Raw genomic sequence first — 15,595 nt, 5'->3', positions numbered from 1 at the left:
AAAAATGCTGGGCAATGATGTAAAAAGAAAACAATAGCTGGAATATCTGGAATACTCCGGATATTTTCAACTCCATTTGACATTAATCAAAATACGCATTGAAAGAAACAGTTAAGTAGATATTTAAAGAATAACAACTATGTTAAAATATTGTATGTATATATTACAAACACTTTCAATACAATACTATCTATAAAATTCACAAAATTTCATAAATTATCTTCTTAGTTGTCTTCTTCATTAAAATATAAGAAATTGTTTTGAGATTGAATTTGCCTAATTATTTACCATCACTAACCTACCACCAAGTATTCAAATTCTATATTTAAACAGACCTGAGAAGCTATCAGAAGAGATTTTCTTCTTACAAAATACAGTGTGGAAAATTTCTAATAAGCTGTTAAAAAATAATCAAAACATTGTAACCAAGTGTATAACACAGGCTCAAGAAGTAAAAAAAAGCTATAAAGTATCCTTTTATAAAATCAAATATTTTCTATATTGGAAGGTCTGGAAATATTTAAGAAATGTTCATAACTAAAGACCTAAAATTACGTAGTCAAATTAATACGGATTTTTTTAATTGTTAATATTTTAAATCAATTTGTTTTTGAGAAAATTTTTTCCTATACAGATCCCATTCTTTCACAGTTTCTAGACATTAGGTGAAAGACTTTAGGTTTGAGAAGCCCAGACAGTTTGTCAATAGTTTTACTTCTAATTTGTCCCATCCTGTTTAACATACAGAAATTCTTGACAAAAGTAAATTATCAAAGGAACCGTAAACAATCAGTGCATATATGATAGAGAAATGGAAGTATACAGCAAAAAAGCGATTAAAAAAAAAGGTTATATTAATCTGAGTCATCAGATCTTATTGATAATATCAAGAACATAAATTTACCTTATTTGCATTTTATGCTAAAACATCATATATCTCCAGTGTTTATTATTACAAAAAAAACAACAACATAAATCTAACTCATACTTTAAAAACCTGATGTAACACATTTTCATCTTATTTTTTTCTAATCTTTCAACACTACCAAAATTAAAACGTTGTAAGTATTTAAATTCATTTCTTTTAATATACAGATAACTATTGGATTTGGTTTAGTTTTACAGTTCAAATAACAAAAAACCTACTTATTGTCGATCAGAGTTTGAATTTGGTGCACTAAATCACGAGCTACCTTTAGCACTGCTTTAGCATCGTGTCTTTCTGCCATTTCTGTAAAGAAGCACAAATGGTTGCTACTTAGTTAAAATGAATATCAACAGATTAAGTAAATATGGTCCTACTAATCTAAAAAATGACTGAGAAACAGGGGGGAGATTATAAAGGAAACACCCACTTTCTAATGACTGCATCATAAAAACTATAACTTCTAGAACAAATAAAGAACCAGAGAATCATTAGTTTTATTCAATAAAGTTTGGACATGATACAGCCATAAGATGTTCAAGTATACTTATTAGGAATATTTTTTAAATGAAGCTACTGAACAATGACATTCAATTTATTCAAATCAACAATCTCATATTGTTGAGAGATGGAGAGGTAAAAGAACTAGTAATTTACAGGAATGCCCAGACTTTGACGTTTGTCTGGTGAAATTTCTTTGTCTTTAAAAGCTTCACTAGTTACAAACTGGGACCTACTGGTGTGTGCTAGCTTTAGCTGAAACTTCAAGGTCTATAAAAGCTTCACTAGTTACAAACTGGGACCTACTGGTGTGTGCTAGCTTTAGCTGAAACTTCAAGGTCTATAAAAGCTTCACTAGTTACAAACTGGGACCTACTGGTGTGTGCTAGCTTTAGCTGAAACTTCAAGGTCTATAAAAGCTTCACTAGTTACAAACTGGGACCTACTGGTGTGTACTAGCTTTAGCTGAAACCTCAAGGTCTTTAAAAGCTTCATTAGTTACAAACTGTGACCTACTGGTGTGTGCTAGCTTTAGTTGAAACCTCAAGGTCTTTAAAAGCTTCATTAGTTACAAACTGTGACCTACTGGTGTGTGCTAGCTTTAGCTGAAACCTCAAGGTCTTTAAAAGCTTCACTAGTTACAAACTGTGACCTACTGGTGTTTACTGGCTTTAGCCGAAGCCAAAACAATGTTTCAAACTGGATTAATTAGGTGAAAGTTTCTACTAAAATGGATTTCATGGTACATTTCATAAGAAGTGTAATAAAAGCTGCCTGTTACTATTGCAATTCTATTTCTTTACTAGTAGATGTCAGATTATAAAAACTTACCGTTAAAAAATTTTATGACATCCGTAAAATCCATGTTATTGTCTAAGATGATATCTCTGTAATACTCCACCATGGCTAATGCAATAAATAGAACAAAATGGCTCGAAGCAACATGTCTGGCAGCCCAAATAGTCTCCCACACACTGAAGACATCATCGTAGATAAGTTCTAGAAGTTAACAAGTTAAATTCTTATCAGTAAAGTACATGTAATACCATTAATCATCCTTATAATAACTGATGTGACAACAGTTTCTTCTAGGAATGCGTATGTTGTTTTTCATCCGACTTGATGACCTCCAGTATTGAGCTGCACATGTCAACAGTAGCAGTAATTCGATGCAGAGGAACTCACTTTCAGACTAATAATGCTTGGAAACGGCTTGAATGGGTAATGAAGAAAAACTTTAATAAGTTTAACATAACCTTGTCGAAACATTGTACATTTGCTGTTATGTTAAACTTATATTAAAGTTTTTCTTCATTACCCATTCAAGCCATCTCCAAGCATTATTAGTAGTAGCAGTAATTGGAAATACCCTGTCTGCTTTCCGAAACCCATAATGGGCCAGTGAAGAAACGTGCGATCTAAATTTACTTTTACTCTGACTGTAACATAATATTAAATCTAATACCCACCAAAGATTATTATTCTACAAGGTAACTTAATCTTGTTTCTATTTATATGTAAAGGGTTTCATTTGTTTGTCATCAAACAAACTGTTAAGTTAATAAGAAAAGAAAATGATAATGTAATATAAATCAAAGAGTGTGATGCATCCAAAGTCAGCATAAATTTCAGCAATAAGATCAGTAACAAGTAACCTGATTTGGTAAGGACCAACTAGTTATATCTACCGCAGTAAAACTAACTCAGAATGAGTCGGTTGTTAGCTCTAATAATTTCTAATGAAATAATTCTCACTATTCTTAATCTCATTTTCAATCTGCGGTTACAATACACAGGCATTTTAGAATACACTTAACTCTGTAAAAAATAGAAATATTGCATTATTCATGAAGAGATATTCTACATCAATAAAACATAAACTTTGCTCAGAAAATAGAACGTTCGATAGCCTTACCTCTTTTAAAGTCAAGCAGAAACCACCGATAACAGAAGTAAAAATGAGTATAGTCACCATTCTTGTGCATCAGCTCAAACATTTCTCCGTCCAATATCTATAATACAAGTTTGTTTCGGATCTATATCTAATTCTACAGATTTTTTACACAAGAAATAAACACCTTCCTTTTGTTACCAAACTCTATAAAAGAAATTGAACCACAAGATATCTACCTGGTAGTGCATTCAGGCTACTTCAGTGTTGTTGGTGGTTAATTCTAGCAACTAAAAAAAAACATGTTAAGACTTCTAATATTAATTAAGCTATTTAGATAATTTTATCGTACAATAAAGTATATAAGGAAGTGACACATTCTGTTTAATTTCAGTTGTTAAATGTTACAAAAACAAAACTGAAACCAACGAACATGAAGTTTGCTTCTTTCCAGCTTTACAACAACATCATGTAATTCTAAAGACTTTAATTCATGAACAGTTGTCATAATAGTTTCATTTACCTGAATAAGGGACCTCATATTGGCAAAATGTGCATCCATGGCTCCACCATGGGGAAAGTTTGCCACCATTCTTTTCATAAGTTCACAGAAACAGCTGTATGACAACACCTCTGTTGAGGAAACCACACATCAGGTCTCAGGAACGATAATTTTTTCAAAGTTGTACAGACTACTTTTATTTACAGGCTTAACAGATGTTAAAACAAAGTAGTTACAAAATATGTTTAGTCTTTGAATCGGTTCAAACAATAAAACGCCATTCTAAAATTTTTCAAAGTTGTACAGACTACTTTTATTTACAGGCTTAACAGATGTTAAAACAAAGTAGTTACAAAATACGTTTAGTCTTTGAATCGGTTCAAACAATAAAACGCTATTCTAAAATCACTTATTATGACCACGTATTATAGGTGAGGCTTCATCTCAGTTTGTTTGTACAAACCCATTTAGTTGAGGAGATCTGTTGGAAGGAGGAGGTTTATTGAGATATATAGGTAGTTAACGATAAACTGTTGTCAACTTTGCTAAACATCATTATCTAGAACATCTTCCCCATATTCTTTTTCAACCAACTGCTGACACTTAATGAAAAAATAATAATTCATTCACTAAAAGTTCTCCTAACAATGAAAGATAGAATCACATTTAATTACCCTCAATCGAACACAACTACTTATTTTGTTCCAAATCATTCCCGACAATAAAAAATGTCACTAGACATGGAACTAATTCCCATAACAACAGCAGCATACAGATAGATAATTTACGGCATTAGATAACCATATACTAGACGATAAATTTTTCATCTAATAGGAATATACATACATAAAGTCCAATATGGCAGAGTAGATTATAGACCACATGATATTTTTGATATTGTTCATTGGTTTGTTGTTAAGCACGAAGCTACACAATGTTGTGCCTCCCACGGGTGTCGAAACCCAGTTTTTTTAGCATCATAAGCCTTTGGACTTACTGCTGAGACACTGGAAAGCAAGATGTCAGTGCAAGACCTCTATACTACTAGTTGGGTTAATGGAAAGACCTTAAGGGAATTTCTCTCTGACATCAAATGAAGTTCAATATTGTAGTTCTGTTTAACAAATTCAACCCCTATTGGTTGTTTAAATTAATATACCCCCAGCTGCATAGTTTTTTTAAAGTGGTAAATGATCCAAGAGTATGTCATATGTACAAAAGTAAAGCTACATTGGATGATTCTTCACCAAAATAATATCATACAGAGTACTTAGCTTTTTGTCTAGCTTTATTAAATATCACCTATTCGGAGCGCAAGAAATGTTGTTCTTGGTTCATTAAAAACTTACCATCATCAAAGATCACTAGTAAAGGCGCCACCAAATCACACATTCCCTGGACATAGCCGACATCTAAATGTTCCCACACATACCTGAAGTAGAAATGAATCTTTTGTTAATACCACAGTAATCAGAAATAAGCTGTAATGATGTAAGAAACGAAAACTGTATCAAACTCGTGCAACATTCAATATTTAAAAAAAAAAAAGACTCATTATTTGCATTTGTACTATATTCTAAAACTGTCTTTTTAACCTTATAATCAGGAATATGCCCCCCTCCCCTAAAGTTATAAACTTGCAGTGAGAAACTGCAACTTCTTAAATTGTTCTCTACAGTTCTATATTTACTGCTGGTAGATCAGCAATAAATTTAAGGATATACAATGCTAAAATCTGAGGTTTGTTTACTTACAGTATATATAACATAATGTAGACAACCCATTGTGTAGCTCTGAGCTAAAAAATAACATTTACTAAATGTAATTTTTATACAGGAAAAATCAGAACGAACATGAGTTGTACTGAATACAATTAAGGGTTCAAAAACAAACACCTCAAGCTATAGCTGAGTATCAACCTATAACGAACCAGTCACATAGTCTGGTAGTAGCCAAACTTAGCTACTTACTTGGAGTTGGATGCTTAGTCTAAAGATCAAGAAGAAGTTTAATGCTCCAAACTAAATCCTTTCCCAGGACAGAGCACCAAATATTACCTAAAAGCATGTGAAAAAAGTAGCAAAACAAAAATGAAAATATTATGATAACAGGAAAGCTTCTCTGCATTTGAGAGCAGTCAGAAGAGCTGACAGTTTGGAAGCACAAAGAAAACATGTTGAACACACTGCTGATAAAGAAAGTTTAGATTGGTTACAGCAGCTATCTCAAAACGTTGAAATATAATGTCAGTCAAAAAATTTGTAACCCATTACAGTAAAACACGTACTTGAAAGAAAACTTAAAACTGGTTTACAGATTTGAAACAGTAATGCTCGTAAAGTAAGTTACAAAGATTTTACTAGATTACATTCTGTAAAAACACACAAAGTTCCTCACGTGCACATCACATTTCTGAGCTTTTCTAAGTTCTCGTTGGTAAAGTACCAGTAGTTTCGGTCACATCTTTGGACATCTTTTTCAATCCTATGGAGGTTCAATGAGAATAGGTCTAAAAGCTCCATCTGGTGGGTAAGGAAAAGCCTTTATACCAGTATATAACATAAATTCATGCCATTTTATCTATTTCTTTCAATTCATTTAGAGGTATTAAAGAAAGTCAGTGAAAAACAATAATGTGGATAATTAAAACATTCATTCTTAAGTTTACGTACCGAGTAGACTCCACCACTTGAAGAAACTGGAGAAACACAGCTTGACCTGGAATCTCCAGAAAGCTGACTTCCTCCATCTCCATAGTCTCCAGGCAACAATTCATCTCTGATGAACTCTTCAGCTTGTGATAGATCAGCCTCACCATCATCGTTCTTGTAAATAGCACCCTCAACTTCCAGTTGTGTACTACTGAAGTCTACCGAAGGATTTGTTATAACAATACTTTGACTATCCACTAGAGAAGAAAATAAAATTTTTGGTTAATTATTTTGAGTAACACAACCCATTCTTTTCTTAAGGATAAAAAAACAACCTTGATATTATAAAACCAAGGCTAAACCACAGTAAATAAGATATTTTCCAATAACAAAAACTTGGATGACTTGAAAATAACTTGGATTTTCGTCAAGGAAAATCCTTGCAATATTAAATACACGTGCACACTAATCACAGATGAATACTTATAGAATTGAGTAAAACAGTTTATTACTACCATAGTGTTGCCTATAAAGGCGTCATCAGATTGAAATAGCTTGAAAACAGGTATAAATATGTTTAACAACAGAAAGAAAATGGTCGGTAACCTCAACATCCACTACGAGGTAAGAAGTTTAAATTAAGATTATTGTCTGGATTACTTTTTAAGACTTTGTTCATTTCTAAGGTTCTCAAGCTTTTTAGTTTTCTTTGATTAAACATATTTATACTTGTTTGCAAACTGTTTCAGTCTCTACCTGATGATGCCTTTACGGGTAAATTACGATCCTAATAACCGAAATATTTGTGAAACATGCAATTGTTGTTTTCCTCAATTTGTTAATTATGGAATTTCACCATGTACCAACAGTTTGTAGTATCAACTGCATGACTATTTGTAAATGATGAGTGTAATGTTTCATTGCCAGAGATAAAATCATATCTTTTAGAAACCGGTTGAGCCTCTTAGATATGTCGCAACTTCCCTTGACGGTTACGAGTTATTTTATAGATGCCTTATTTCTTAACTTACCTTGACGATGCCTTATTAAACGTCCTCTCATAGATGGAGGTGAAACAGGCTGTGAATCATCATCTTCTCCTGTTTTTGAGTACTTTTCCTCATTTGATGAAAAGGCTTCTCGGGAACTCTAGAGTAGCAAAACATGAATACAATCTTGAATGAAAACTTATCAAAGTTTACAAGCACGTTACGCAAATTATTGCAGATGGAAGTTTTACAATTTCATACAGATGTGTATGCATGCATCTAAGTTAGTCTGTGTTCTATGTTCAATAAGATTATTTGCAAATCAACAATACGATGTAACCTTACTAAATGTGAAGGACACGTAATTCATAACTTAAAGCCAATGTTAGTAGAAAAATTGAGCCCATCAGTCTTATTTAAATAAATATTTAATATCAATCTATTAATACTTTTAATTAAATTAATCAATGATATGGAAAAATTGATTGAATAAAAGAGTCTCTCTAGTTTTATTTGTTTTAATTATGAACCTTAAATTGTAATGCCTTTTTTCCTCATGTTGCTGAAAATCCAACTTGAACAATCGAAATGATACAACTAGATGGAAAAGATTCGCTATTTTCTCCATAAAATAAACTTCATATTCACCTCGAAAAACTTTCATAACTTACATAATGTTCTTATGCACGAATCACATACATTATTACAAGACTTCAACATTTCTTACTTCCACAGCCGTTTAAATAACACGTAAAGTTGCATAAAAGTTAGACACTCTGAGAAACATGTTACAATACAAGCATGAAAGATAAACTACACAAGAAACACAATATATGTACTGCTAACAATCTCTACTTAATAATGTTAGGAAGATAATCAGATAGATACCTGTCTCATGTCAGATTCTTCTTCAAGAATGTCCTCTTCATTAGGTTCCTCAAATGATCCTTCAGGACTAATATCTTCAAACACTTCATTACTCAAGTTGGCATCTTTAGGTCCTTCGTATCGATATTATAAAAAAAATATCTACTTCAGTTTTAGATAAAAGGTGGACTTAATAAATTTTATCTAATATATAGCAATGCTAAGTTTATTACAGGTGATCAAATATGAGCATAAAGAAATTTCATTTTTAAGACTACTTGTTACTTGGGAGAAAAAAATATTGTCCAAGTTACATTGTATGAAAATCAATTTCTAAATAAACACAATGGTCCTCAAAAGATTTCACTTACCAAGGGGGAAACCATGCGAGATAAAACAAGCTCAAAATAAGCCTTTGACAACCAGCTAAAGCCTGGAGAGTTTTTGCACCAAAGGTAAAGCTCTTAAAGACACACGACTAAGTTTACTCCTCCAAGAGAGAGCTTTTACCAGGGACAGGACTGGGTTTATTCCTCCAAGAGAGAACCTTTACCAGGGGCAGGACTGGGTTTATTCCTCCAAGAGAGAACCTTTACCAGGAGCAGGACTGGGTTTATTCCCCCAAGAGAGAACCTTTACCTTAGACAGGACTAGGTTTATTCCTCCAAGAGAGAACCTTTACCTTGGACAGGACTAGGTTTATTCGTGCAAAAGAGAACCTTTACCTTAGACAGAACTAGGTTTATTCTTGCAAAAGAGAACCTTTACCTTAGACAGGACTAGGTTTATTCCTGGAAAAGAGAACCTTTACTTTGGAAAGGAGTAAATACTTACCTACAAGAGGTATCTCACTGTTGGCACTTTCCGAGGAGAGCTTGGCTAAGTTAGCTGCCATGATTTCTTTGTCTTGCTGCCGAACAATTGCTTCAACAGCAAGCCATTCTGACATGGTTCTCTCATATGCTGTCCTTATGCTGTTGTCATGTTCCTGCCTTTCTTCAGGAGCACTATCAAACTGATAATGGCCTAGCAAGAAAGGCCATACCTATACAAACAAAATCACCCATTTTTCAAACTAATAAATTTGTTTCAGTAGCAAGGTTTTATTTCATATCTAGGTACATTTGTTGAAGAACTATTGTTCACACTTCTAGCATGGTTTAACTAATCATTCGTAACATGAAGAATTGTCAACCTCTAAATTTGAATGAAAAACCAAAAACTGAGGAACACAGGTATATTAGATTGTATCTAAAGTTTGCTGAAGTGTAGAGTAAAAACAAAATCGATAAAATCACTTAACAAACATTATTATCTCGCACACACACGTATGTGTCAGACACTGATGCGAAACTTGGTTCAAATGCTTTGCGACTATTCAAAAAAATACCTAAGTTGAAACTTTTGAATATAGTTCATGTGAAGGCTTAGTTGGAGAACTGTACTTCAAATTAAAAACCTGCTTTAATTGAAAACCTCCATAAACTAAAAAAAAAAGCGATTATAATAGGTAGAAGAAAGCTATTTAAATCTTTCGGACAAGTGTTGAAGTTAGCAGAAAATTAACGTTACACTACTTTCTACCTCTTTTCTGATGCTGTGCTCTATTCCACCAAAGTAAGTTAATCTGTAGATTTCAGTGGCTTCTCTTACACAGCCACTTCCCTGGAGGTTCTTCCACACCTCTGAGGTTAGTCCTAAAGCTGCATTGGTTGGTTCCTTATACGACACAATCGCCGTGTTTACCAGCCCAGAGAGGTGAGTACGGACTGTACGCAGGTGACGACAGTGAGCAAGCCCTACATGTAAAAAAAAACAACAAACAAACAGCTTTTTAATGGTTAGTGAAATTGGTATCCCTTGGATTTTTTTTCTCCTTCTCACAATTGAAATATTTAACCAAATTGCATGAAACTTACATAAACTTATCATATAGTATCTATCTTGAGTTTAAACAAATTCATTTAGTTTTTGTATCATTTTTATGTGATGAAAATTTTAAAATGTTGCTGGGAGACTAACTTTTTGAAAAAAACATTACAAGTACTTCCTCTCGTTGTAATGTTTTAATTTTTTAATTGTGATTTTCATTAATACTTCTATTTAGAAACTTTATTTTGTTGACTGCAGCAATTACTATTTCGGACCACAAATCGAAAAACGTTGCTTAAACTGAAAAAGATTTATCAGTGACCTAGAACCTGACCTTTTAAAGTGGTGTCAGGTCAAGCTACATAACAATATTTTAGCTAACAACATTTCTGATCAAAATCAATCTAACAAAGATACTTTGTTTTCATTTCAGACAGAAGTTCTTATATTTACGTGCATTGTTTGAATAAAATAAACTTAACAACAATATTCAATGAACAAGAATTTGAGTCACCAGAATAATTTGCCATTGTTACCATACTCTCTAAATCAGTGGTTCTTAACCTTTTTTTGCTCCATGCCCCACCTCGACACCTCAAAAAATTTGATGCCCCCTTAATATAAAAAATACAAATTTGGTGTTGAAAAGATATAATAATATGATGTAAAATTTAGACATTTACCATAAAAATAGGAGTTTAATTTTTCTTATTGTAGCATTTTCAAACTGCACCCCCCTGTGGGGGCGTGTACCCCACATTCAGAATCACTGCTTTAAATCTAATAACATTCAAATGAATATAATTTAACGTCAAAACATTTTCAGGAATGAAAAGAATGTCTTAAAAAATATAGAAAAATTCCCAGATCTCTGGTTTGTTCTCAAGTCGTCTAAACTTTCAGTTATATTCCATCATTCTTCTTTGCAGGAATTACATCTATTCAATGTTTCACAAACCATAAATTACTTCTCACATCACTTTATTCACCTTACATTGACATGAAGAGTTCATAACCTGATCTATACAATGATATTTAAACTGTGCCTATAGCTATCTTCATAGCTATTCTCCATTACTTGTTGTTTGCACCCTTTTACGACTGCACTTGTGAACAGAGGCCTGTAACAATAAATCTTCAGACAGAGAAGGAAAGTTACAAGAGAAACAAAACTCGCTTAACTGTGTTCTCAAAATATGATAGTTTCTTAGCATCTTAGTTTCTAACAGTTTTATAAATGCAGAAATGTAAGTTTGAACCTTTTTTTTTTTTACATTTTTCTTTGCAAATTACAAAATGACAAAGTATAAATTCTAAAGTATTTTTGAGCAAAATTGTGCCTAAACAAAGATAAGATTATTATTTTTTTAAATACGATATGCAAGTGTGACTTTGGCACCTGAAACCACTTGGTGGTGCAGATAGAATTAACATTCTGCTTATTTAAAAACAACCACATGAAACTGAGAACACAAATACCATGTCTCCAACAAAGAGATATAAAAAAACTGCTCAAAAACGAAAGGTTAGAAGTATTCATTGTTCAGAAAAGTTGTCTCATAATCTTTAGGTAAACCAATATATCTTGAAGCTATTCAGTATTTATTTTGATATTAATATTACCATTTAATATTTGAATAAAAAACGTTTTCTCTTAGCTCAGTTGTAAGAATGTGTTGATTTTCAATATTAAAAATATGCTTATATATTCATTTAAATACGCACTTATTCTACACTCCCTTTTTTACAAGAGTGATGGTATGACTATCAGCTCCTATATGAAAAGGATAGTGACATGACTTCATGTTACTTTTACAGAAGAGAGTGATGGTATTATTTTGTGTGTTTTACTGACTCCCGTGTGAAGGGGGTGCAGCATTATTTTGTGTGTTTTACTGACTCCCGTGTGAAGGGGTTGCAGCATTATTTTGTGTACTTTACTAACTCCCGTGTGAAGGGGGTGCAGCATTATTTTGTGTACTTTACTAACTCCCGTGTGAAGGGGTGCAGCATTATTTTGTGTACTTTACTAACTCCCGTGTGAAGGGGTGCAGCATTATTTTGTGTACTTTACTGACTCCCGTGTGAAGGGGTTGCAGCATTATTTTGTGTACTTTACTGACTCCCGTGTGAAGGGGGTGCAGCATTATTTTAAGTACTTTACCAACTTATACCTGAAAATAGGGTGTGGCATTATTTTGTGTACTTTTACCAATTTGCATGTGTAAGGGTGAGGACAATGTAGTATGTCAGCATAAGTTTTTTTACCTTCTTTAGTGATACAGAAAGTTTCCATTCTATAATGGTAGCAACATCTCTTCTAGAAAGTCATTAAAAACTACCTTGTTCTAGTTGCTTCTCTTCTGCCCATGGGGATATTTCAGTAATATGTAAACACTCGGGTTAAAAAGGATTACACTGGAGTGTCTTTTGCTGGCTGATTGTGAAGTTGACTGAATGTTACATCCAACCAATGCTGTGAAGAAACAAAGGTCATGAAGTGACACTGTCAACTGAACAAGGAAAGAGAGTTTACATTTTGAATTCTGGCACGTTTTCTTTACCTAGTTGTACTAGGGGATTGCCAAGAGAAGATCACCTTTGGAGTTTAATCCTGAGGGAGAGAAAGCTGTGGAACTAAACACAGTCTAGTAGAAGTGACCGTCCTTTTGTGTGTGTAAGTACATTCACTGTATTTTCTGAGTGTGAGTTGTGTTACGTCTATTTCAGATACGTATTACAATACACTCTTCTTATTTCCTGAAAATACTGCAAGAGTTCTTGAATTTGAACCCGATAGATTTTACAAACCCATATCTATGAAAATGCAAACATTTAGGTTTGAGAAGTCATGTCATCAATATGGTTTCTTTTAATAATAATCAAACAAAACGTATTTATAAAATAAACTGCTTAATACTTACATCCATAAAAGGCTCGGGAAATTATCTGTCTCCTCATGGTGTTACACAAAACTTGTATTGATTCCCTGACAGAAAGTTAACGTATGCTCATTAGAAGTTTACTATGAACACACAATTAAATAACTACATAAAACACATGCTCATGACTTAACAAATTCTCTGAATATCAGAAATGGATGTAAAGTGGTACTTGATAAAAAAAAAATTAATTAAAAGTCTATTACCAATGTATGTCAATAAATTTGGGATCAAAACAGTTTATAACGAAATTTTTAATATAAATTTTTATTTAAAAATAAAATATTCAAATAAATCACCAGTCTTCACTTCTCTGTATTACATGGCATATCTTCACTCTGAATTGCCTATTTTAGCCTCTTTGTACCCCTTATATGGTCACTCGGGCTCATAGATGCAGGGATTTTCACTATTTCAGTATGGTATCAATAATGGTTTTCTATTCTGATTTTCAAGACACCAAGTATGGATTCGGGGCATGGGTCCCACGTGCTAGTGTCTAGAAACATTTCTGTTATAGCCTCCAATTTTCTTGTTTATTGGATTATTTAACCAACAAAACTAGAAAATTTTAATTTACTGATTTCTGTATAAGGCTGACTTATTCTGACAACAGTTTTGGAAAATATTGCTTTATTGTTGCTATTGCTGAGATCACCGTAACCATGTAAGGGGAATTATTTCAATAGACTTACAAGCTTAATTAAAAAGACAGTTAAATTATAACAGTTTTAGGGCATTGTTTCTTTTGTTGTGCATTAATATTTTGTGATCTAAATTGAATATTTTAATTTGAAAAATAATAATTTTTACATACTAGAAACAATTCTACCATAAAATAGGTTTAAGTTTCAACAAGACACTTATGATCGAGTACAAGAGCCCACAAGTAAGTAATAAATTTTGTATGCATATTTTGTAGTTATTGGTATAAAAATAACGAAAATATAAAAATTAAAATCTTATTAAATTAGGCAAGAAAGCTTAAATGAGATAATTAAATAAAAAATTTCTTCACAAAGTATGTACGCAAGCGGTGATGTGCATTAAGTAAGTTGATACCCTGTTTACCGCAAGTTAAGCTAAGCTCTTGTCTGGTAATTTATTGATTTGTTCAAAAAAAGTAATAAAACAATAAAATTAAATTAAAACATTTGTGAAAAGGTTAAAGAGGCCTAAAGCTTTTAGGATAAATAATCGTAATTGTCTGTTACAACCTGCAGTCATTCTAGTAAGAAAAAAAACGTAATTTCCAAATTTCATGAAAATACACATAGTAAATATTAATTTTTCCAATATGGGGTCAGTCAGACTGACCACATGCTCATATGATAAGTGACAGCCCCATTAATCAATTAATAGAACAACAACAAAGTTGGCAGCAGTTGCTGCCAGACAGTTACCTTCCCTCTGTTCAACAGTTCAAAATTAGTAACAGTGGCAAACAGCCTTTTTAGCTTTGTCATAATAAAGATGGGGTGAGCAAATTGAGTGTAGGAGTGTGATTAATTAAATAATTGGAATAATGAGAAACCCCAGTTTTAATTAGTTGACAATCGATGTAATTGTAATTTCAATTAATCAACTGTTGGAATAATTGAAAAACTAGCAATCGCAAATACTAGTTTTGATTAATTGATTTTATCGTAAATTGGATTAATCAATTAGTTTACATGATACTACACTGCTTCTAAGTGATCAATTACAGTGATTACAACACCAAGCTATACCCAATATTTAAAAAATTACACGCTTACATTAACTGAAACAAAAAAAAACTTGTTTCAACATTATTTTCCTGACTGATCAATTTTTACACTTATATGCCTTTCCCTGAAGGCTTTTCAGGATTATGATAAGATATTAAACTACAAAATGTTGATTAAAATCAAGAAAGCTTAATTAAGTTGTACTTAAGTAGAACAAAAGTTTCATCACACAACGTTTACTTTAACATATCATCCTCCAGTACAGAGATCGAGAAAAATGAAACATTTGCAAGATATTATCACAGCTGCTCCTGAGTTTAAAAAGTAATTCCAATACACATACCCAGCTGATACTGTTTTGTCAGCTTCTAGAGTAACAGGCAGCAATGCCCGTTTTTTTGTAATTGGTGCAGCTTGTTTAGTGGCATCGGCTGTTGTAACTAGTCCAACGTTTTCTTCTGTCAAAGATTTACTACTGGATGTTGATGATGATGATGATGAAAGATGTTTCAATTGAGCAGCTCGTACACCGACATCACGAGAGTGCCAGGGGAAAGGCCCGCGGGTCATTGTAGGGTCCATCATTTCTTGAGCTTTAACAGCACATCAACTCGTGTAAATTTTTAAATTAGTAAATATAGATTACAAAAATCTGATGTATAATTTTTCAGTAAAAAAAAAAAAAAAAACAATTTGTTTTACTAGCACTAAGATGCGCACACACACACACACACACACACACACAC

The 15,595-nt window shown here is 32.6% G+C and overlaps 1 protein-coding gene across 1 annotated transcript in view; it reads right to left on the bottom strand.

Annotated features, from left to right (window-relative positions):
- Nucleotides 1-242: 242 nt before the first annotated feature.
- Nucleotides 243-15,595, bottom strand: part of LOC106473501 (small G protein signaling modulator 1-like) — a 33,076-nt gene continuing 17,723 nt past the window's right edge. Inside the window, exons 9-21 of the mRNA XM_022401922.1 lie at nucleotides 15,193-15,442; nucleotides 13,123-13,187; nucleotides 9,911-10,125; nucleotides 9,161-9,371; nucleotides 8,348-8,460; nucleotides 7,502-7,619; nucleotides 6,492-6,727; nucleotides 6,217-6,341; nucleotides 5,169-5,251; nucleotides 3,841-3,950; nucleotides 3,342-3,438; nucleotides 2,258-2,425; nucleotides 243-1,231 (exon numbers count right to left, since the gene is read on the bottom strand). Of these exons, the coding sequence (XP_022257630.1) occupies nucleotides 1,143-1,231; nucleotides 2,258-2,425; nucleotides 3,342-3,438; nucleotides 3,841-3,950; nucleotides 5,169-5,251; nucleotides 6,217-6,341; nucleotides 6,492-6,727; nucleotides 7,502-7,619; nucleotides 8,348-8,460; nucleotides 9,161-9,371; nucleotides 9,911-10,125; nucleotides 13,123-13,187; nucleotides 15,193-15,442 (1,880 nt within the window). The 3' untranslated portion in view covers nucleotides 243-1,142. The remainder of the gene's footprint in view (nucleotides 1,232-2,257; nucleotides 2,426-3,341; nucleotides 3,439-3,840; nucleotides 3,951-5,168; nucleotides 5,252-6,216; nucleotides 6,342-6,491; nucleotides 6,728-7,501; nucleotides 7,620-8,347; nucleotides 8,461-9,160; nucleotides 9,372-9,910; nucleotides 10,126-13,122; nucleotides 13,188-15,192; nucleotides 15,443-15,595) is intronic.

Source organism: Limulus polyphemus, unplaced genomic scaffold (assembly GCF_000517525.1).
Source record: "Limulus polyphemus unplaced genomic scaffold, Limulus_polyphemus-2.1.2 Scaffold6229, whole genome shotgun sequence".
NCBI lineage: Eukaryota > Metazoa > Arthropoda > Merostomata > Xiphosura > Limulidae > Limulus > Limulus polyphemus.
Note: the sequence above shows the minus strand (reverse complement) of the source record. Positions and strands in the feature narration are given on the sequence as shown.